This window comes from Rhinichthys klamathensis, unplaced genomic scaffold (assembly GCF_029890125.1).
Source record: "Rhinichthys klamathensis goyatoka isolate OS25496 unplaced genomic scaffold, OSU_Roscu_1.1 h1tg000105l_1, whole genome shotgun sequence".
NCBI lineage: Eukaryota > Metazoa > Chordata > Actinopteri > Cypriniformes > Leuciscidae > Rhinichthys > Rhinichthys klamathensis.
In genome coordinates this window covers 490523-513426 of record NW_026606644.1, presented here as the reverse complement: position 1 = coordinate 513426, position 22904 = coordinate 490523, and the positions used below count along the sequence as shown (strand labels likewise).

Sequence of the window (22904 nt, the reverse complement as noted above, 5' to 3'; positions counted from 1 at the left end):
ATACACACACCATGCCTCCTGCATGTCACATCTTCTTCAACTGTCTTCCAGGATCAAACACAACAATTTTTAATACAATGACACCTAGTGGTTACTCCAAGATACTACATCCCCTCCTTCTTAAGCTAAATATCAATAACCTTACAGAATAAAACATTGTAACCCCCACATTCTTAATTTTTTTTTTTTTTTTTTTTTTAAGTTAAACTTCAACAAATATTAATTGTCCATTACATACTTGACTCATGCAACATAGTCTTTCAAGTGAGCCGGAGCACGTCTCTCTCTTGCAGACCTTCTCAGGGTTGTAGGTTGGTTAGTCTCTTTTTCTACAACAGTCCCTTCTAGTGATGGTTGTTCCTCAAGGGAAGCCATCTCCTTTTCGGCCGGTGCATTAACAACATCCGCACTAGGTAATGCAGAAGTGTCACCATCCTGTTCATTCTCTGTAGGTAGTGCAGTCTCAAACATCTCATCTGTACTGCGATTTCTTATTTGGTCCACATGTCTTTTCACCGTTTGTCCATGTCCTAGAGCAGTCTTGTATGAAAGAGGTCCTGTACAACATTCCACTACTGCAGGAATCCATTTGGGTCCACCACCATAATTCCTCACATACACTGAATCTCCCACTTCAAAACTTCTGAGTTTGCAGGTTTTGTCATGGCTTTCTTTTTGTTTCTGCTGTTTTTCCAGAATTTTGGACTTCATATCAGGAATAAGTAAATCAAATGTGGATCTCAACTTCCGTGACATTAGCATTTGAGCAGGTGACAACCCAGATGTTGCATGAGGAGTGATTCTATAATTAAACAAGAATCTTGCTACTCTTGTCTCCACAGTGTCACCTTTCATTTTTTTTATCCCCTCCTTGAAAGTTTGAACAGCACGTTCCGCTAGGCCGTTTGAAGAAGGATGGTAAGGAGCTGACGTTACATGCTGAATGCCATTGTTTTTCATGAACATTTCAAACTCGTTACTGGTAAAACATGTTCCGTTGTCTGACACTAACATTTTGGGTAATCCATGTGTACTGAAACACATTCTCAGTTTCTCTATTGTAATTCGGGACGTGGCATGTGTGACAGGATAAACTTCCATCCACTTAGAATGAGAATCTACCAGAATGAGGAACATTCTTTCTAAGAAGGGCCCTGCATAGTCTACATGAAGTCTTTCCCAGGGTGAGCCCGGCCACTCCCACGGGTGCAAAGGAGCTTGAGCAGGTGCCTTTCTGGAACTTTGACATACTTCACAATTCTGAACCACTCTCTCTACATCCTGATCCATACCAGGCCACCACATGTATGATCGGGCCAATCCCTTCATTCTTGACATGCCGGAATGAGTCTGATGTAACTGCTTCAATACAGCAGCTCGACCTTGTGATGGAATGATGATTCTCGCTCCCCAAGTCACACATCCATCCTTGACACTCAGAGCATCTCTCCTGTGATGGTACGGCAACACGTGAGGCTCTACTTTCTCAGGCCAACCCTTTAATATGTACTCATGTACCACTGAGAGTGTTATGTCATGTGACGTCCACTTCCGCACTTGTGTTGCACTTACAGGCGAGTCATCCATTAAGTCCATCATCAACACTTGATCATTAGTATCGTCAGGTTCTCCCTCACCTGGCACTGGGAGTCTACTCAGAGCATCAGCATTTTGATGATACTTTCCTGGCTTGTACACAATGTTATATTGATATGCTTGTAACATTACAGCCCACCTTTGCACTCTGGGTGATCCCATTTGAGGAACTGCCTTCGTTTCATTGAACAAATGGATCAAGGGCTTATGATCAGTGCAAATAGTGAATGCCCGACCATACAAGTACTTATGGAATCTTTGGATGCCAAAAATCACAGCTAAGCCCTCTTTGTCCAACTGTGAATAACGCTTCTCTGCAGACGTAAGTGTTCTTGACATGAACCCAAGGGGTTTCTCCACACTCTCTCCTTTTCTACGCTGCGAGAGCACTGCACCAACCCCATATGGAGAGGCGTCACAAGCCAGAACCAGTTCAGAATCGGAGGAGTAATGAAATAGCACCTCTGCTGATTTTAGTAGGGATTTAGATTCTTTAAAAGCTTCTTGTTGTGGCTTTTTCCACATCCAGTGAACATCTTTTCTCAGCAGCAGATGTAGGGGAGCTAGCAGCGTTGCCAGGTTTGGAAGGAACTTATTATAATAATTCAGCAAGCCCAGGTATGCTTTGAGTTCTGCAACACTACTTGGTTCTGGTGCTTCTTCAATAGCTTTCACTTTGATTGCCACAGGATGCAAACCCTGTGCATCTACTCGGTGGCCTAAATATTCCACCTCATCTGCCAGGAACACACATTTTCCTCGTTTCAATCGCAAACCAGCTTCTTTCAGTCTGACCAGCACTTCATCCAGTGTCTTCAAGTGACTTTCTTGATTTACACCAGTCAGCAATATATCATCCAGATAAACAACTACTCCAGGAATACCTTGCAACAATCCCTCCATTGTTCTCTGGAAGATAGCAGGAGCTGAAGCAACTCCGAAAGGCAACCGATTATATGTGAATAACCCCTTTTGTGTATTCACTGTCAAGTATTTCTTGGAGCTTTCATCCATGATAATTTGTTGGTATGCGTGACTCATGTCCAGTTTTGTAAACCGTTTTCCTCCATCCAACTGAGCAAAAAGGTCCTCCACCCTTGGTATTGGATACTGTTCCAATGTTGACACTCTGTTGACTGTGAGTTTGTAGTCACCGCATAATCTTATACTGCCATCTGGTTTCAAGATAGGAACAACAGGAGCTGCCCACTCTGAATACTTAACAGGTGAGATGATTTTGTCCCGCAGCAGTCGATTAATCTCTTCCTCCACCTTTGTTTTCAGGGCAAATGGCACAGATCTAGGTCTGAAAAACCTGGGTGTGGCATCAGTCGGCACATGAAGAGTAGCAGTAGTGCCCCTTAATGTCCCCAGCTCCTCCTTGAAAACTTCCTCATGCTGGAATAGCACCTGCTGCAACGTCATCTCCGACTGCACCAGCTTTATCTCACTCCACTGCATTTGGAGTTCTTCCAGCCAGGATCGTCCTAGTAAGCATGGCCCTTTTCCTTTCACTATAACAAGTGGCATTAACTTTTCCTGCTGCTGGTATTTTACTTGTACATCAGCCACACCCACTATCCCCAATGGCTCCCCTGTATACGTTCTCAACTTGATTTTTGTAAGTCTCAGTTTGGGAGCTTCAGAGTCTTTCCAGCTGACCTTGTACATTTCCTGACTCATAAGACTGACACTACAGCCGGTATCAATCTCAAAGGTTATCAGTCTGCCATCAACATGTAACTCAACAGTGAGGGGTTTTACTTTCTTCAGTGCATCAGTTTGTACACATGCCAAAGTAAATGTTTCTTCAAATTCATCACTATCCTTATTTTCAGTTACATTGAATGCTCGATGCGGACGCACCCCTTTTCCACTTATTGCGGGTCCACTCTGTTTGCTTTTGTTGCGACAGGCCCTGGCAATATGACCTATTTTTTCACACACATAACATTTATCCTTCTTAAATCTGCAATCGTTTGCTTTGTGGTTTGTTCCACAGCATCTGTAGCATTCCTTGAATTCTTTTTGTTCACAAGTTTCTCCCTTTTTCCAGCGATCAGGTTTCCTCTCTTTAAACATGACGCTGTTACATGCCTGTACACCGGATTTATTTTGTAAATCGAGCACATTTTTGCTTGCGGCTTCAGTGGCTACTGCAATTTTAAAAGCAGTCTCAAATGTCAGATTTGCTTCTGAGAGCAACCTTCTCTGAATCCGATCATCATCTATGCCACACACAAGTCGATCCCTCAGCATTTGGTTTAAAGTTGCTCCATAATTACAATCTTGTGCCAGACGACGCAACTCTGCTACATATTCTGTCACCGTCTCTGTCGGCTTCTTCATTCTTGAATCAAATCTAAATTGCTGCACAATCTCACTTGGCTTCGGATTGAAATGATTTTTTAGCATCATTACCAGTTGCTGATAAGTCTTTTCACTTGGTTTTGTTGGGCTAAGAAGATTTCGCATCACACTGTAAGTTTGTGGTCCCACAACACTTATGAGAATAGCTCTTTGCTTACCCTCATCTTCGATTCCATTAGCCACGAAAAATTGCTCCAGTACTTCAGAATATTCTTCCCATGTTTGAGTTTTTGCATCAAATGCTGCTAGTGAGCCAATAGTTCCTGTAGCCATGGTTAATCCTCAATCTGTTGTCATCATAGGCTTTTTTTTTCTCTGGGTGTCACAATCCTCGTCGCCAAAATGTAGTATCGTTACAAGAAGCAGACTACTACATGAATAAAGTTAAAGTGAATACTTTACTTAGTTTGTTGCAACAGACATACACACACCATGCCTCCTGCATGTCACATCTTCTTCAACTGTCTTCCAGGATCAAACACAACACTTTTTAATACAATGACACCTAGTGGTTACTCCAAGATACTACACTGACAGAACGCTTTATTGGTAGCTGGCCCTTTAAGAGCAGCCGCTGTGGACAGAGACGCGGATATCACACGCGCCTCATTCTCTCACGAGTCACAACTCTTTATGTCCATCATAAGACTGTTCTTATGTTATGAAGATACTCGACAAATGACATTTTGGCTTAATTGTGTGTGTTGTTGATGTTCGTTCAAGCGCGAAAGAGAACTTCTGGCGCGCGTCTTTCTGTGAGTCACATTCAGGACATTCACAGGCAGCGCGAAAAAATGTGTTCGTTTCAAATCGGTAAAATTAAATCTGTAAAATAGACGTAACGAGTGGCACATAACGTGAAGTAACATGGCATTTTATTTTGTTTGAAATATAACTTGTCCGGTCGGACAACTAATTTTCTCCTCTAGGCCTACTTGTCCTACAAAAAATCCACTTGTCCCGGACAAGCCTTAATGTCGAGCCCTGTGGTGTATACAATTCAAATTCAAATTTTGGTGTTCAACTTTGCGTTTTAAAAATAGGGCCTACAACAACCATTTTTCGTTTTTCAATTACGGGTTAAAAAGGGAAAAACGAATGCACGCAAAAGTACACAGACCATGGGTAATTTTGAAGCTTGTTAATGATTTCACTGTGTTTAAACGAGAAACAAGCCAAAACAAATTTGGGCGGTTTTTTGTGCATTCTCGCAGTTTTTGGCGAGGTTTTGTGATGGAAAACCTTGGCATCTGGCAACCCTGCTGGAGTGGGCGGGGACTCTAACCACCTTCCGTTTCAACTGAAATGTGCTTCCGTTTCAACTGAAATGCTTTCATACAACATACTGAAATGCTTGCATATAACATACTGAAATGCTTGCATACAACATACTGAAATGATTTTCAGTTGTGTGAGTGAGAGCGTTTCAGTTATGTTTGTAAAAGCATTTCACTTGTATGTGTGTGAGCATTTCACTTGTGTGTGTGAGAGCATTTCACTTGTATGTGTGTGAGCATTTCAGTTGTGTGTGTGTGAGCGTTTCAGTTGTGTGTGTGAGCGTATTATTTTCAGTTGTATGTATGTGAGCGTTTCAGTTGTGTTTGTAAAAGCATTTCACTTGTATGTGTGTGAACATTTCAGTTGTGTGTGTGTGAGTGTTTCAGTTGTGTGTGTGAGCGTAATATTTTCAGTTGTATGTATGAGAGCGTTTCAGTTGTGTTTGTAAAACATTTCACTTGTATGTGTGTGAGCATTTCAGTTGTGTGTGTGTGAGTGTTTCAGTTATGTGTGTGAGCATAATATTTTCAGTTGTGTGTGTGTGAGCGTTTTAGTTGTGTGTGTGAGCTTAACATGTTCAGTTGTATGTATGAGAGCGTTTCAGTTGTGGTTGTCAAAGCATTTCACTTGTATGTGTGTGAGCATTTCATTATAGTATGTGAATGAATTTGGTTTTATATGTGTATGTGAGAGGAAAAGTACATGTATATGCAAGGTAATTCTGAATAATGTCCCTAGGGGCACCACACTGGTCCAGTGTTTCCTGTGTTGTTTTTAGTTTTACATGTAGAGGTCATGACCTCACACTCAGCTCCATTTTTCAATATGGCAGCTGCTCTCTAGAGGAAGTGACATCACATGAGAACTACAATCTCATCCTGAACTGCAGTGAGGAATCAATCCTCTGTAACCATAGCAACACTGTCAGCTGGAAGGAAGTCAGAATTAATATAAAACAACTCTGTAGAGGTGAATATCTGCTTTTAATTTTTAATCTCACAAATAAAGTCTGCTTACTATAGACTAATTATTATGTTCTTCATCTTTCACTTTCCAGATTATGAAAGACTACAAATCAAAACTCACCATTTTATGCCGTTTAGTCGTATGTTTATTGTGTTTGGTGTTGTGGCAGTGATAGTGATGGTGTTTTCTGGTTTGCTCCTTTACTGTTGCTGCAAGAATAATAAAGGTATATCCATCTTACAAATATTTAAAAACCCTGATATTTATACCTAAAAAAATTATTCTTTAGTAGCTAAAGAATGTTGGAATATGGAAATTATTGTTCCATATTCCAACATTATGGAACATCTTGATGTTTGTTACAATGGCAGTAGATTGTTTGCTTACAATCTTCATTCTTCTCCTCATCTGTAACACAGGTAATACACTCAGTTATTAAATGTGTATAAATAACTGAAATGTATTGTTCTCTAGTGCTTTATCTATAATGTCGCTTATATAAAGCATTATGTTTAGTCTGCTAGTTCTGCTCCTGATGAGACTAAAGCACTAAGTGATTCGTCTCTAACTTTACTAACACTAGAGTGCTAAAGAATCATTTCTGTTACATTAGGGATTGAAAAACAAATGTATATCTGTTTACATACACCAGTTTTTCAGGGGTTAAAACACAAAGTGATAGTGCTGATGCTTTAAAGCCCCTAAAGTTATACAGTAACTTAGAAATATTTTAGTTATATTTCATGATTCATGTATCATAGAAGCAAGTATTTTATGTTCATGGATTAAGCCTCACTCTGAAATGCTTTACGAATTCAGTCAGCTGGTGATGATGTAAAAATAATAAAACATACAGTATATGACAGTTGGTCCGGTTGACTTGATGTTTGCCATGTCCTTGACCAAGATCTTAATGCTGTATTACAGTAATCAGACTTCTGTCTGGTGTCTTTATACCACATTTATATTACTGTGAGCACAGCCCCAACAAATTACTGAACCAATGAGCCTTATGATTTATTTATTCACCTAAACAAATACAGGAGTAAGAGTTGATGATGGAGTAAGATGGAGGTGTAAAATGGGTCCGAATGTGTTTCTCTCTCCTCAGGGTTCAGTGCTGAGATCTCTGTGTTTGCGCAGACGGGAGATTCTGTTCAACTGGATATACAGACACAGAAACTACCAGAGTTTGATCTTTTATCCTGGAGAAATGATAAATCAGAGAATATAGTTAAATATATACGTGGAACTAAAGAAGTAAAACTTCTCCCTTCCTACAAGGACAGAGTGGATTTCAATGATGAAACTTTCTCTCTCACACTGAAGAACACACAGAAGACAGACAGTGGACTCTATACAGCAAGAGCAAGTGGAGATTCAGAGAACAATATTGTTACATACAGAGTATCTGTTATAGTTGAGTCTCATTTCATTGTGTGATTTAATGAGTTCCTGCATAAACAACAATTCATAAGAGTAATTTGTGTTTAATTTTCACTTTTATATATTATGCACATAAATAATGTGGTTAAAGAAGTATTTTTGGGAAGAGAAAAATTAATTTAAAAAAATATCTTTGTGTTGTCTTCAGATTTAAATGTGTACTGCATCACTACTTTGGTTTCTATTCGCCAAAACAAGCATTTAAACCTTTTTACATCACTGGGCTGTGAGTTGATTCTGATCTTGGAGTAAATGTGTGTTTCAGACGCTGTAGAGGCTCCTGTTCTGACTGTAAACTCACACTCCAGCAGTGACTCCTGTACTGTGAACTTCACATGCAGAGCTCATGACCTCATGATAAACTCTAGCTATCAGAACAACAGATGCTCTGCACAGGAAGTGACATCACAAATCAACACTCTAATCCTGAACTGCAGTGAGGAATCCATCATCTGTAACCATAGCAACCCGGTTAGCTGGAAAATTAGACAGAATAAACATTACATCGCTCTGTGGAGGTAAATGTGATGATTGTGGTATCACTATTGGAATTGGAGAAGTGATCGGCGCCTTTAAGAGGACTAAAGTAAATAAGGCGCCAGGCCCAGATAATATCTGTGGGCGGACCCTTAGGCACTGTGCTGAGCAATTGGGGGGTGTATTCCAATACCTGTTTCAGTGTTCTATTAACAACAGCACAGTCCCCAAGCTGTGGAAGCAACGGTGATTCCAATACCCAAGAAGGGTACCACCAAAATCTTGAATGACCTCAGGCCTGTGGTCCTGACCTCTCTGGTAATGAAGGCCATGGAGAGACTCATAAAGGATTACATCACCAAGGTGTCTGATCCATTGATGCTTCAATTTGCATATCGGGTGGGCAAGGGGGTCGACGATGCAAAAAATTTCATCCTAGACAATATCCACAAACATCTGGAAACTCCAAACTCCACAGCCAGAATTTTGTTTGCTGACTTTTCGTCTGCATTTCACACCATGCAGCCACACATCCTGGCAGAGAAGCTCATTAACCACTTTCGCCTTAGTCATCAACTTATCTTGTGGATTATAGACTTTCTGACCAACAGGACACAGAGGGTTCTGGTCAATGACACCTACTCAGAAGTTCGGATTACGTCAACAGGTTCGCCACAAGGGTGTGTCCTCCTTTCTTCCCTCCTCTACATCCTCTACACAGATGACTGCAGGTCTACTCAATCTAACTGTCACATTGTAAAATTTGCAGATGACACAGTCGTCCTGTCTCTGCTCTCGGGTTCCCTCCATGGTCATAGTCCAGCTCTGCAGGAGTTTGTGAAGTGGTGTGAAGAGTCTTGTTTAGAGATGAATTTGGATAAGACCAAAGAGATGATACCCAGCGAGCAAACAGTCGTCTATAATACGTCTAAAAGACGTAATTGTTAGACATCCAGAAGACGTCCTCACAGGAGCCAGAATGAAAGTTTTTTATACGTCTTTTCAGGACGTTGTTTAGACGTCAATTAAAGACGTGCTACAGACGTAATTTTTAAACATCCAGAAGACGTCCTCACAGGAGCCAGAATGAAAGTTTTTTATACGTCTTTTCTGGACGTTGTTTAGACGTAAATTAAAGACGTGCTACAGACGTAATTGTTAGACATCCAGAAGACGTCCTCACAGGAGCCAGAATGAAAGTTTTTATACGTCTTTTCTGGACGTTGTTTAGACGTCAATTAAAGACGTGCTACAGACGTAATTTTTAAACATCCAGAAGACGTCCTCACAGGAGCCAGAATGAAAGTTTTTTATACGTCTTTTCTGGACATTGTATAGACGTAAATTAAAGACTTGCTACAGACGTAATTGTTAGACATCCAGAAGACGTCTTCACAGGAGCCAGAATGAAAGGTTTTTATACGTCTTTTCTGGACGTTGTTTAGACGTAAATTAAAGACGTGCTACAGACGTAATTGTTAGACATCCAGAAGACGTCTTTACAGGAGCCAGAATGAAAGTTTTTTATACGTCTTTTCTGGACATTGTATAGACGTAAATTAAAGACGTGCTACAGACGTAATTGTTAGACATCCAGAAGACGTCTTTACAGGAGCCAGAATGAAAGTTTTTTATACGTCTTTTCTGGACATTGTATAGACGTAAATTAAAGACGTGCTACAGACGTAATTGTTAGACATCCAGAAGACGTCTTCACAGGAGCCAGAATGAAAGGTTTTTATACGTCTTTTCTGGACGTTGTTTAGACGTAAATTAAAGACGTGCTACAGACGTAATTGTTAGACATCCAGAAGACGTCTTCACAGGAGCCAGAATGAACGTTTTTTATAAAAAAATTTTGGACATTGTTTAGACGTCAATTAAAGACATGCTACAGACGTAATTGTTAGACATCTAAAGGCAGCCAGAATAAAAGTTGTATTAGTCACGTTTTCTGTAGTATAAATGTCAAAGAAGACTGTTAAAGACCCATATTGAAACGGAAATCCCATTTGTGCATTTTGCAAGGATCCAACTTTAAAAAATCTTTACTTCAAAACAGTGGCAGTGAGTTAGTTCTCACTGAGAAAGACCCAGTTACTCATTGTTAATGGTTGTCGTGTCATGAAACTGCAGACACACAGACCATAGACCTAAATAAGATTTGAAAGAATTTTGATAATATTGAATACTCAATTGAATACGGGAACTGTGTAGTGTATATACAAGTCTTGCATTTGTATATCTTATCAATATAATTGTAATAAACTGCTTACCATTTGCCTGTAAACCAAACTGATCACTCCAAGAAATCAACTATTTAAATCTCAAAATATATATTTTATTACTATTTTGTTCTACTGGACCAAAACTTAAAAGCCAGAACAGTAAAGTTATAAATTAACACAATTTCCCTTTAAATAATCTATAAAATGTTGTTAAAACAGTATAACATATCAATTAACAAAATGTGGCTGCTATAAGCTTCACAAGCTTCATTTATAGCGGCAAGCCCCGACTCTCCCGGGGGCATGTTTCAGATGATCGGCTGCAGACTTTATTCGGGCCTCTGTTGCAGCTGGGTCCCATTTCATGACAGCAGCTACAATCAAAGCAAAAAAATACACATGTAAAATAAATAAATACAAACGCCACTGTTGTGGTTTAGCTTGCAGCAGAGATGCATAGAAAATTTTAGTACTCGAATCAATGAAATGAAACAGTTATTAAATCACAAATCAAGTAAAATTACATCAAGCCTGATATAAAGCATTCCACACACACATACATATATATATACACACACACACATATACATATATATTTTCGTATTCGTATTGAACCGTTCGGTACGAGGCTTTCGGTTCAGTGTGCATTACAAACCGAACGGTTTGTTGGACTATTTTTCCTGCTGACCAAAATTTCGTTATTTAAAATGTAGGGGCGTGGCAAGCGTGCTCATAATGTAAGAGATGCTGCCGCGACCACAACATTGCCCAACATCAAATAGCAAACGTAATGTAAGCGGAACGAAACTGCAGCTGCGCTACTCGTTATTGTGTGGTTGACGGATCGTTTATCAGTTTGGACCAATCCAGCGTCTTGATCAAGCGACACTGTTACTACACAGCACTAAGAGATCCAGTAAAGAAAGCAGTTGAATTTGCCACTGAAGTAATAATATCGCAGCGAGATCTAGTGAGAAACATTCACATTTCTCCGTTATTAACGGATCAAACAGCGCTGACGTGGAAAACAGGAATAAACATTGTGCCATGAATGAACTATCCAGTGCCCACAGATCAGCAACATTCACCATGGATTTACTGTAGTAACACTACTAACTGTAACCATGGAAGTTTGGCAGGAATAGTAGGCTATAATGCTTTCAAGTAACGTTACGTCGGTTTTATTTCGACATTATGAATAAAATTGCTGCCCTCAAATGTTAATCTGAAATAAAATAAACCTTTGTTTATAACTACTACAATATTACAATTAATTTTTTTCAAGGAGCAAGGAGCTGTTTTTGTTTTATATGCTCCTAAGAAGAGTCAAGTGTAGCTCCATCACTGCTCAAAGTAAAAAATTATCATACTTTGATGAAAAATTATTAAAAAAATTAAATCAAGGAAATTTCTCTGGCTTTTCTTTCTTTTTGCTGTATCAAAAACGTACCGAACCGTGAATTTTGTGAACCGTCACACCCCTAACATATATATTTATTTACATTTGAATAGTTATCAAAGACCTGTTTGTGAAAGGTTTTTTATTTTTATTATTGTTTATGTTAAAACTAGGGGTGTGACGGTTATTATATAACCGTGAGACCGATGGTTATAGTTGAACACCGTCATTAGAACTTGTGGTGGCAATTTTAATGATATTCATTGATCTTTAGTTAAATATAGATGATTCAAAGAATGTCACATGTGTGTCTCTCACTTGTAGTGAGAGAGGATTCTGTTTATGTACCTGGGGAGGCAGAAGAGGGAGACACTCCAGAGAACAGACGAACAAGGACCTCTGACCTAGATGTCAGAAGGCCACTTAGTGCAGGGGAGCTTAGTGGGCCAACTAGTGACGTCTATGGAAAACTACTGGGAGGAAGGCTCTGGGGGGAAGAAGGCCTTGAAACTAAGATAAAAGCTAGTTCAGTCTGTCTGGGGGTGTGTCACTCTTCTGCACAGGGTAACAACTGTGTATTAGACTGCTCCTATTCTTGCAAGAATAAATACTTCTATTTTATATAATTTGACTCTGAGTGTCTCTTACGCAGTGATGTTTGTTTGAGATGAATTTTTGCCACAATAAACTCTATAACCGCCAAAACCGTGTTATTAAAATATATTGCAGATAAGGTTATACTAATATCAGTGTTGGGGAGTAACGGAATACATATACCAGCGTTACGTATTCAGAATACAAATTATGAGTAGGCCTAACTGTAGTCTCCACAGAACAAAAAAAATTGTAAAAAAAAAAAAATTGGGTTTGCATTTATGAGGAAAAAACAATGTTACGGACATGAGCGCTCTGAACGCGGCACTAAAAGATGCTTTAAAAATTTCACAGACACACCAAACAGAAAGCACAAAACCTTTCTTTAAAGTGCATTTAGTTTTGTATTAATTGTATCTTAATTTTAATCAATGTTTCATCAACCAATTGCCTGGATTTAATAAATAAGAAGTAAATATAGCAGACGATAAACACGGAGGCGCCGGCGTGTGAACTGGAGCTCGTCTCATAAATGAACCGAAACTCAGCATATAAGGTAGCCTACTTGCCTCACAGACAGGTCTACTTTTAAACAGAACAATTCAAAACGTAAGAATACAGACTGCTCTCTGCTTATGTAATAAGCAGATAATCCGTATGAATTGTGTATTTCTCTCTGGCGCGTTGACTACTGCGAAGATCGTGAGTCAGCATCGTCAACTTCATCTTTGCAGCCGACACTGGCAAAGAAAACACTTGTTTATTAATAAACAATTAAAATATCTCATTGCTATATTTTACATATTCATAATCATTACTTTTGCCGGTTCTTTGTGACAGATTTTAGGTGCTTATTGGCAGCACCAGCCTTACATGTTACACCACCGCATCACCGCACCCACCAGAATAGGCCTGTTTGATTTTTTTTTGTTAAAGTCCCACTCCGATCATATTTTGAGCTATTTTTAAACATTCCCAGTGGTCTTTAAATTATGATTATGCCATTTTTAGCCAAAATCACAAAACCTGTGCCGTATTCTGGGACTTCGCTTCAGCAGAGTGGCAGTAGCTCATTAGCAAATCGCCTCTGCGTTGTGGGCGGTGCCGTTGGCACGGAGACGACCCTCCCCCTGCCCGTTGCTGAGAGCTCTGTCTCTCCCGCTAGCTTACACCCCCAATACCGGTGGGGCAACAGTATTATATACACGTTAATTATTATTATACGAAGTTAATCAAAGTTATCACCGATCACCAATCATTATTTCACTCCAAGACATCGCGTGTGGAGACGCCCAGTGGAGTTACTACGTCACAACTCCAGTCTATTTTAGCCGGCATTTTAGCGTCTGCTACTGATTCACAGCCATTTGAATGTAGAAATACTCAGAAATACAAGCTTATTTTTCTCAAGATATGTCCTCTAACATCAGAAAAATGCCACAAGAACATGTTAACACCTAGAAAAACATTATTTTCATCGGAGTGGGTCTTTAAGGATTTGTTTACTGTGTGTGATTCATTTAATGGAAAGCTCAAGTCACTGCTAGTTGTCTGGCTGTTAATTCTAAATAAACGTAGAGCAAGTAGCAGTGTCTGCTCGTTTATTCAAACTAAGTTGTCCTATAACAGACGAACGTCGCAACGCTATGTTTTTTTTTTGTTTTGAAAACCAAATCTTTTGTATGTGAAAGAGCCATGCGTTAAAAGTCAGATGGCACAAAATATGAACAAAATAAATAAAATAATTGAATATTGAATTGCATAGCATCATATTTTTCTCCATTGCATCGTATTACATTGAATCGCATCGCGTTGAGTTGAAATCAAATCGCACCGCATCGTAATAATAGTGAATCGCATTGCATTGCATCGGTAGCTGCTTATATGTAGCCTATCTTTAATGTATCGTATCGTTGGCTATGCATCGACATGCGTATCGCATCGGCCTCAGTTATGGAGATGCACATCCCTAATACCTACATAGGAAAAGTAACTACATTTACATACTGTGAATCGTTTTTTTTAAATCGAGAATCGTTTTTGCATCGAAAATCGCTATTGAATCGAATCTTGAGCCTAAAAATCGGAATCGTGACATTTTCTGAATCGTACACCCCTAATATAAACACACATAGCTGTTTGCTTGGAACACCTCTTTAATTGTAAATTTATTAAATCACATGTAAGGTTTATAAATAGTAGCTAAAGGAGAGTAAACTGATACCCCCTTTATTTTCTCTACCTTATGCCGTCCGAAAGGGTATGTGATTTTCTTTCTTCAGAGTAACACATTTTAGAAAAAATAAACTAGACTTTTAGAAAAATTATCCATCTCTTGTGTTTGTGTTAAATACTGCAAGTGAATAGACACCAAAATGCGGAAGGTCGAAAAAGTCCAAGAGCATTGTAAAGCTCACATGATAAATGCAGAAAACATCTTGTGTGAACAACACAGCAGGCTGTACTGTATGAAGTTTCTGGTGCATGCACTTGCATTATATTGGCTTACAATAATGGATAATTTTTCAAAAAATCTTTGTGGAAAATATACATCTGGAATGGCACGGGAAAAAATAGATTTTTTTTTATTTTGGAGTGCACTGTGCCTTTAAAATTGACTACGGTTTTAGATACTGCAATGGATACTTACTAGTGATGGACTTGTTTCTCTGTTGGTGCCTGTTCTGCTCCGTAAACATTGTTCCAATGCTTGATCTAAAAAAAAAAAAAAGTTAAAAAGTGCGTTAATAAATTATTGATCTGGGTGACATAGGACCATTTTGAATGTGTTCCTTAAATAAATTATACAGGTTATGTGTTATATAAATCTGGAGAACCCTTACTAAAATTAACAATGTTTTGTGACACTAACCAAATGGTAATAAATTATTGTAATCAATCCACCATAAAAAAAACATGGTTTCTACACCTTTACTATAATAAAAACCATGGTTAATTTAGCAAATGTCCTTAAAAGAACAGCTCATCCAAAAAAAAAAGAAAAGTTCTCTCATTATTTAGCCTACTCACCCTCATGTTGAAACTGTATGAGTTTCTTATGTAGAACCATAATTAAGATATCTTGAGAAATGCCTTATTTGTTTTTGTTTTTCTCATACAGTTGTTTTATTCCCAACATTCTTGTGTTTCACAAAAGTAAGTTAGACATTTATTTTTGGGTCAGCTAGGCCTGTATAAACTCAAGAAGATAGAAGATAAAACATTGTCTGGAGGGTTTGAACCAGTGTGCCTTTGAGCAGAGTGTCCATGTTCTGCCTCTATTTCACGTGTATTTTATGACAATACTCACCATCTGAAGATCGTGTGGCTGGATAATATTTAACGTTACTCCCAAAATGCCTGGATCATGAAGGAAACACACACAGCAATATTAGCTATTTGTTTTTACTTAGGCTACTAACAGAGACATTTACAAAAGCTTGCAAAATTGACTCACCAGCTCCAAGACAATAACGTTAGGCCTAACTTTAACGTTAAATCCCGCGATCAACAATTTAAAAGCCTAGTTTGCAGATTCTTCTAGACTCGAGTAAAGGAGTGTGGTTCGAGTTCTTCTGTCTAAAGAGACAATGTTCTCAGTTCACTCATTGTAAAGCTCCAATGCTGAGTTTTATTTTATTTTTTTATCATAAACTAAGTTAGCTGACAATACACATGCTAGCTCAGCACATAATTAGCCTAATACATTGGAATACCGTACTAATATCAATATTTCTCTAATCGCGTTTAGATTCTCAATTTAATACACTATATTTTGATGTATTAGAATTTGTATAAAATAAAAAGTTATTTACGTTACCTTCCGTAGATTGCAATATGTCCATTGTTCGTTGTCCATATTCCTTGTTTGTTCTTCATTTACATCCCGCAACTCGCTCAAAATAAACATTTAGCAGTCCGATGTAAAATAATCCATGTTTTAAACAATGTAAAAGCCACAAAACCGAAGTAGGTCCCGAGCAGGAGCACAGACACCCACTCACTTCAACTGACGTATTCAAACTTGACTGGTAAAGGCGCGCATAGTTGTCATTGGCCAGATTCCTGGATGACAGTCAGAATAACCAATCATGCTCAAAACAACTCGGAGAGACAGCCAATAGTGTGAAAACATTGCAATAACAGGACAATATGAAATGTTTTAAAAGAAAGAATAGGAAAAAAATATACACGTGCTATTTAGTTGTATTTGTAGGCTGGCTGTTATATTTAATCAATTGTTTAAATGTGTTTTCATTGCAGTGCATGATTAAAAATGAAAGATAAAAAATGAAAGATAAAAAATGAAAGATTAAACAGTAACTTGTATACCATATATAATAACATTTATTTATCACTGTTCTGATAAACAGCAATTTATCAGAACAGTGCATAATGAGTGTCCTTACATGCAAACCGAAGCATTGAGAACTTTGTAAGTGTATAGACAGTTTAATAAGAAGATACTTTACACAGACAGTACAGTTAGCGCATACAGACAGGAGCCATCTTGGAAAACAGTCTCGACCAATCGAACCACGAGAGTGAGCGAACAGTACGTGTAGATATTGAAGATAAGATAAATTATATTTATTTTTTTATTTTCTCTGTTGCGTTAAGTGCTTCTCTTATGCGAGACTGTTTTCCAAGATGGCTGCTGTCTGTATGCGCTAACTGTACTGTCTGTGTAAAGTATCTTCTTATTAAACTGTCTATACACTTACAAAGTTCTCAATGCTTCGGTTTGCATGTAAGGACACTCATTATGCTGCCGTGTTAGTGTGGGGCTAATTTGAGCCTTGTTAATGGTATTAACTAGCGATCTCTTTTTGCTTACTCGATGCCCAATATACTAGCGTTATAAGCTAAACTGTTTTTAGAGATAAAACTCTTTACATTCGATTATCATGAAAACAAATCTCAGGGAACGATTTAGTCTGTACCAATGTGTTATTACACCCGAGGTTCATTTTGCGCCGGAGTTCTCCTCCTGTAGTCCAGACTAAAATGCACGTTTGAGCTGTATTACCTGAAAGCAACTTGTAGGCTATACTGACATATCTTATGTCAGTGCCATTGTTTTGTCTCAAGATGCACACCAGTAATGTTTTTTTCTTCTAAGGTACATTTTTAAAAGCTATAATTGAATGCCCAAATTTAACTAAGGCCTAATCCTGGCTTTATATCTAAACCCTGTCTGTGAAACCGGGGGTTAGAAATTAAGGGGTTAACCCTAACCTTAACCCTTGTCTACAGACTTTTATTTAACAGCATGGATACTCCAAGGTGTTGACTGCAGTGGTTAGGTCTTTAGCATTGATAAAGGACAAAGATCTTCTCACTGTGACAGTCTGTAATGTATTTTAGCAATGATTGTTTGTAAGGATTGTCCCTAAAATAGAGCTATTGATGCATTCAAGACATGTCATAAAGATCGTATTTACGAATTGAACACACATGAACGCCACCACAATGATGAAAATAGGAAGTTATTTACTGTAAAATTAGGATATTTTTTTTACAGTGCAGTATGAACATCTGTTCTGAACTAGTTCTGGCTGTCAGTGGACGTTTAGATAATGGCCAGATTGGACATCTTTTATTTACGTAATTTATTGACTGTTTCTGGATGTCAACGGACGTCCAGATTATAGTCAGTATGAACGTCTTTTCTCAACTAGTTCTGGCTGTCAGTGGACGTTTAGATAATGGCCAGATTGGACATCTTTATTCACGTCATTTATGGACCATTTCTGGATGTCAACGGACGTCCAGATTATAGTCAGTATGAATGTCTTTTCTCAACTAGTTCTGGCTGTCAGTGGACGTTTAGATAATGGCCAGATTGGACATCTTTATTCACGTCATTTATGGACTATTTCTGGATGTCAACGGACGTCCAGATTATAGTCAGTATGAACGTCTTTTCTCAACTAGTTCTGGCTGTCAGTGGACGTTTAGATTGTGGCCAGATTGGACATCTTTATTCACGTCATTTATGGACCATTTCTGGATGTCAACGGACGTCCAGATTATAGTCAGTATGAACGTCTTTTCTCACCTAGTTCTGGCTGTCAGTGGACGTTTAGATAATGGCCAGATTGGACATCTTTATTCACGTCATTTATGGACCATTTCTGGATGTCAACGGACGTCCAGATTATAGTCTGTATGAATGTCTTTTCTCAACTAGTTCTGGCTGTCAGTGGACGTTTAGATAATGGCCAGATTGGACATCTTTATTCACGTCATTTATGGACCATTTCTGGATGTCAACGGACGTCCAGATTATAGTCAGTATGAATGTCTTTTCTCAACTAGTTCTGGCTGTCAGTGGACGTTTAGATAATGGCCAGATTGGACATCTTTATTCACGTCATTTCTGGACTATTTCTGGATGTCAACGGACGTCCAGATTATAGTCAGTATGAACGTCTTTTCTCAACTAGTTCTGGCTGTCAGTGGACGTTTAGATAATGGCCAGATTGGACATCTTTATTCACGTCATTTATGGACCATTTCTGGATGTCAACGGACGTCCAGATTATAGTCAGTATGAATGTCTTTTCTCAACTAGTTCTGGCTGTCAGTGGACGTTTAGATAATGGCCAGATTGGACATCTTTATTCACGTCATTTATGGACCATTTCTGGATGTCAACGGACGTCCAGATTATAGTCAGTATGAACGTCTTTTCTCAACTAGTTCTGGCTGTCAGTGGACATTAAGATAATGGCCAGATTGGATATCTTTATTCACGTCATTTATGGACTATTTCTGGATGTCAACGGACGTCCAGATTATAGTCAGTATGAACGTCTTTTCTCAACTAGTTCTGGCTGTCAGTGGACGTTTAGATTATGGCCAGATTGGACCTATTTTTTTAAGTCATTCATCGACTAATTCTGGATGTCACCGGACGTTCAGATTATAGCCAGTATGAACGTCTTTTCTCAACTAGTTCTGGCTGTCAGTGGACGTTTAGATTATAGCCAGATTGGACATAATTTCTCATTGTCATTAATCAACTAATTCTGGATGTCAATGGACGTTCAGATTATGGCCTGGACGGACGGACGTGATATCAACCTGTTTTGTATGTCCACAGACGTCGCTTGCTCAGTTGACCTTTTCACCAAAGCAGAGACAGCTGTCTGAGGCAGTCACTACTATTATCCAGGGAAAGCTGGTAGAGCTCGTAGGGGAGTATAAATACCTTAGGACTATTCTTGATAACCAGCTGAAGTTTTCGTCTAACAGAGAAAATTCTGAAGATATGCCATCAGCGGCAATACTTGCTCAGGAAATTGAAATCATTTGATGTAAACAAGGACATTTTAACCATATTTTACTACTCATTTATTGAAAGTGATAACATTTTCTTTTACTTGTTGGTTTTACTCTATTAATCTTCAAAATAGAAACTGTTTACATCGAATTGTTAAAGTGTGTTCCAGAATTATTGGACACACCCTGAGAGCTCTGCCCATCTTATGTGAACAGCGAACCTTGAAGACTGCCTGTAGGATCATTCGTGATCCATCACATGCTATGTATTCTACGTTTGAGTGGCTATACCCTCAAGGCGCAGACTTCGCTGTCAAGTGTGTAGGACCAAGAGGAGGAAGGTGACCTTTGTCCCCAGGGCTGTCCTGCTACTAAACTCCAAGTCACCATCTGCCCCCCAAATCTTTGAACTGCGCTAAACATGCCATAGACTGATGTACTCATCCTATCCACTTTTATTTTTATTTTTTATCTATTTATTTATGTTTTATTAATGATGTACTGTGTGTAGTTGAATATATGCTATTCCTTGTGTCATTTAAATTGCCCCTTGGGGATGAAAAAAGTGATTTGAATTGAATTGAATCATATTAAATACATGTGTGTGTGCATTCAGTGAGCATTATCTACATGTCTTTATTCTCACAAATCATACTACTTTTGGCACGTTATTAAATACTAATACTTATGTTAAATATTACATATAATTAAGTGACTGTATAGTTTACTATAAGCTGATTAATGCTGTTCTTCATCTTTTGCTTTTTAGAGAATGAAAGAAGAGCAATCCGGCATAGTTCACCATTTGGTCATATTTTGATCATTACAGTGATGGTTGTAGGAGTTATAGTGTTTTCTAGTTTGGTCCTTTACTGTTGCTGCAAGAATAATAAAGGTATGTCCATCACAGAAATACTGAAATCTCACATTTATAACTGAAATAGTTTCTTTGAAACAAAGGTTTAAGAGCAAACAAGACATGCTTGATTATTACAAAGCCAAAAATGAGATTAATAATTATATAACTCTAAACCTAACCAGGTATTTATTGCAAAACCATGTCTATCGTGTCTGTGTATTGACACCGAAGGTTTCTTACTGAAAGCAGTAGAATACCCTGAACATTGAAAAATGCACTAAAGGGGAACCTGTACCTTAAAAAGTGACTCCAAGGGGTCCTGACTAAGTTTCCAAATGCGACGAGGGGAAATGAGAATGTGTTATAACTTCTGCAGAAACTATTCAAATAAATGTGCCCTTTTATCATTACTAAGAGCTGTGTAGTGAATCCAGAACTCTGGTCAATATTAAACGTGTAAGCTGTCAGTCTGATAGATGAGAGAAATCAAACATCTGACAGCAATCAAATGCAAAGAAATATGTTTCCACACAAACCTGTAATCTGTGCAGTAAACGTCCATATTCTGACCTCTCAGGTGTCAAACAGAGTGATGATACAGACTACGATGATGTTGAGGTGAGATTCAAATTACTTCATATCTATTCCTGCAGACGTCACAGATAATAAATGTCATATCTTTTATATGTCTTGTTAGGACTTTTTGTGTTACTTCCTGTTCCGAGTGCCAGTTTGGCAGTCCTTTGTAATAGGCCCTATTCCCTGTTGATTGTTCTGATTGTCCCAGATGTGTCTTGTTAGCTTGTTACTCCTTGTGTATACTATGTATAGCCCTTGTGTTTCCTTTGTTCTTGTCAGTCGTTGAATGTATCATGTTTGTTTTCCTGTTTTGGTTTTGATTTGTTTTCATTGAATTCACTTCTTAGTTCCCTATGTTACCCTGTCACCCAATACTGTATTAACGCATTCACATTCTGTGATGATCTGTGATGGTTTGTTTGATTTCTTTTCAGACTCTGATGCAGAAGATGACAGGAGATACCTGGACCACCATCACCTACCGTACAGCAGGACACCAAACACCTTCATCTGCTCATGACTTAAAGCATAAAAATACTTTTGTGATTGACTGGACTCGCGTACTTGATTTAACTCTTGTGGAAGTGTACTCTTACTGGTGTGAATGAACTTCATTCGGTTACTGCAGATGTCATGAACTTGCGCTTCTCTGCTTCCCTCATGCACTTTAATATAGGTTAATGCAATCACACTCTTCATTGAGTGTTTTTATGTAGTTTGAATTTGTTTGCTGCTTTTCTTGACTGCTGCTTTCTCTTAAACAAAATACACATTAAGGTCAAAAGTATTGGGACAAACCTCTTAATTATTGAATTTAGGTGTTTTTTTCAGACCCATTGCCACAGGTGTATAAAATCAAGCACCATGCAGACTGCATTTACAAAGATTTGTGAAAAGACCCCTTACTTCCAGTGAAGGGAAGCCTTAAAGGGACTATGTGTAGTTTTTTAGGTATTTTATTATCTAAAATCAATATATTTATTCATAAATATGTCTTATCCTCGTAAACGAATAATTTTATTATCTTTATATACATATGACGGGTAGGTCCACGGAGGCTTCCATGTAGTTCCGCCATCTTGAAAAACTATAATAGCAGAGAGGGTCAAAAAGTATAGGCCAACGCATTTCCACAATGCATTTTCGTTCAGAGCCAGCGTCACGTGACTGAAAGCAGCAGAAACGGAGGAGCAGAGCAGTGAGAGGCGCTTGTCACAGCCCCGGCAAGTTTAAAAGGCTGCATTGCACTGTTATTATTCATACTGTAACATTCGTGTGTTCGTTGTGTCAAGTTGCAGTTTGTTTGAAATAACAAACCTTTTCACCCGAAGGAAAACTCGACAAAGTGCTATTAGAAGACATCCTGGCATAGCTTTTTGGTACATAACAGCTACCGTAGATGCAACACGCGTTGGAAAAAGCGAGACGCTGGAGAGCACAATTCGTTTGAATGCAAAATACAATTTCACCGCTAGATGGGAGAAATTCCTACACAATGTCCCTTTAATGCTTCATCAAGACATTTCGGACACTGTCTCCAACTTTGTAGGGAAAAAACTCTTAGAAACACTCCAACATCTTGTGGAAAGCCTTACCAGAAGAGTGGAAACTGCTATAGCTGCAAAGGTGGGAAAAACTCCATATTAATGTCTATGTATTTAGAATGTGATGTCATTACAGTCCCTGTTGGTGTAATAGTCAGGTGTCCCAATACTTTTGTCCAGTGTATGTTAATATCTGGGATTAACCTGTTTAATTACATACAGGGTAACATGATCACCAGCTGGAGTGCCCTGGTTGTTGTCTACCACTTCCCACTTGTTCA

General features: G+C 38.5%; 1 protein-coding gene and 1 long non-coding RNA gene across 2 annotated transcripts; one reads left to right on the top strand and one right to left on the bottom strand.

Annotated features, from left to right (window-relative positions):
• Positions 1-243: 243 nt before the first annotated feature.
• On the bottom strand, positions 244-4277 carry LOC130087179 (uncharacterized protein K02A2.6-like). The gene has a single exon (XM_056253405.1). It carries the CDS (start codon positions 4237-4239, stop codon positions 244-246), a length of 3996 nt encoding a protein of 1331 aa, XP_056109380.1. The 5' UTR covers positions 4240-4277.
• Positions 4278-6349: 2072 nt separating this feature from the next.
• Positions 6350-21594, top strand: LOC130087213 (uncharacterized). Its single transcript, XR_008807334.1, has 3 exons — positions 6350-6436; positions 21078-21118; positions 21514-21594. It is a non-coding gene; the product is annotated as an uncharacterized LOC130087213 (long non-coding RNA).
• The last annotated feature ends 1310 nt before the right edge of the window (positions 21595-22904 follow it).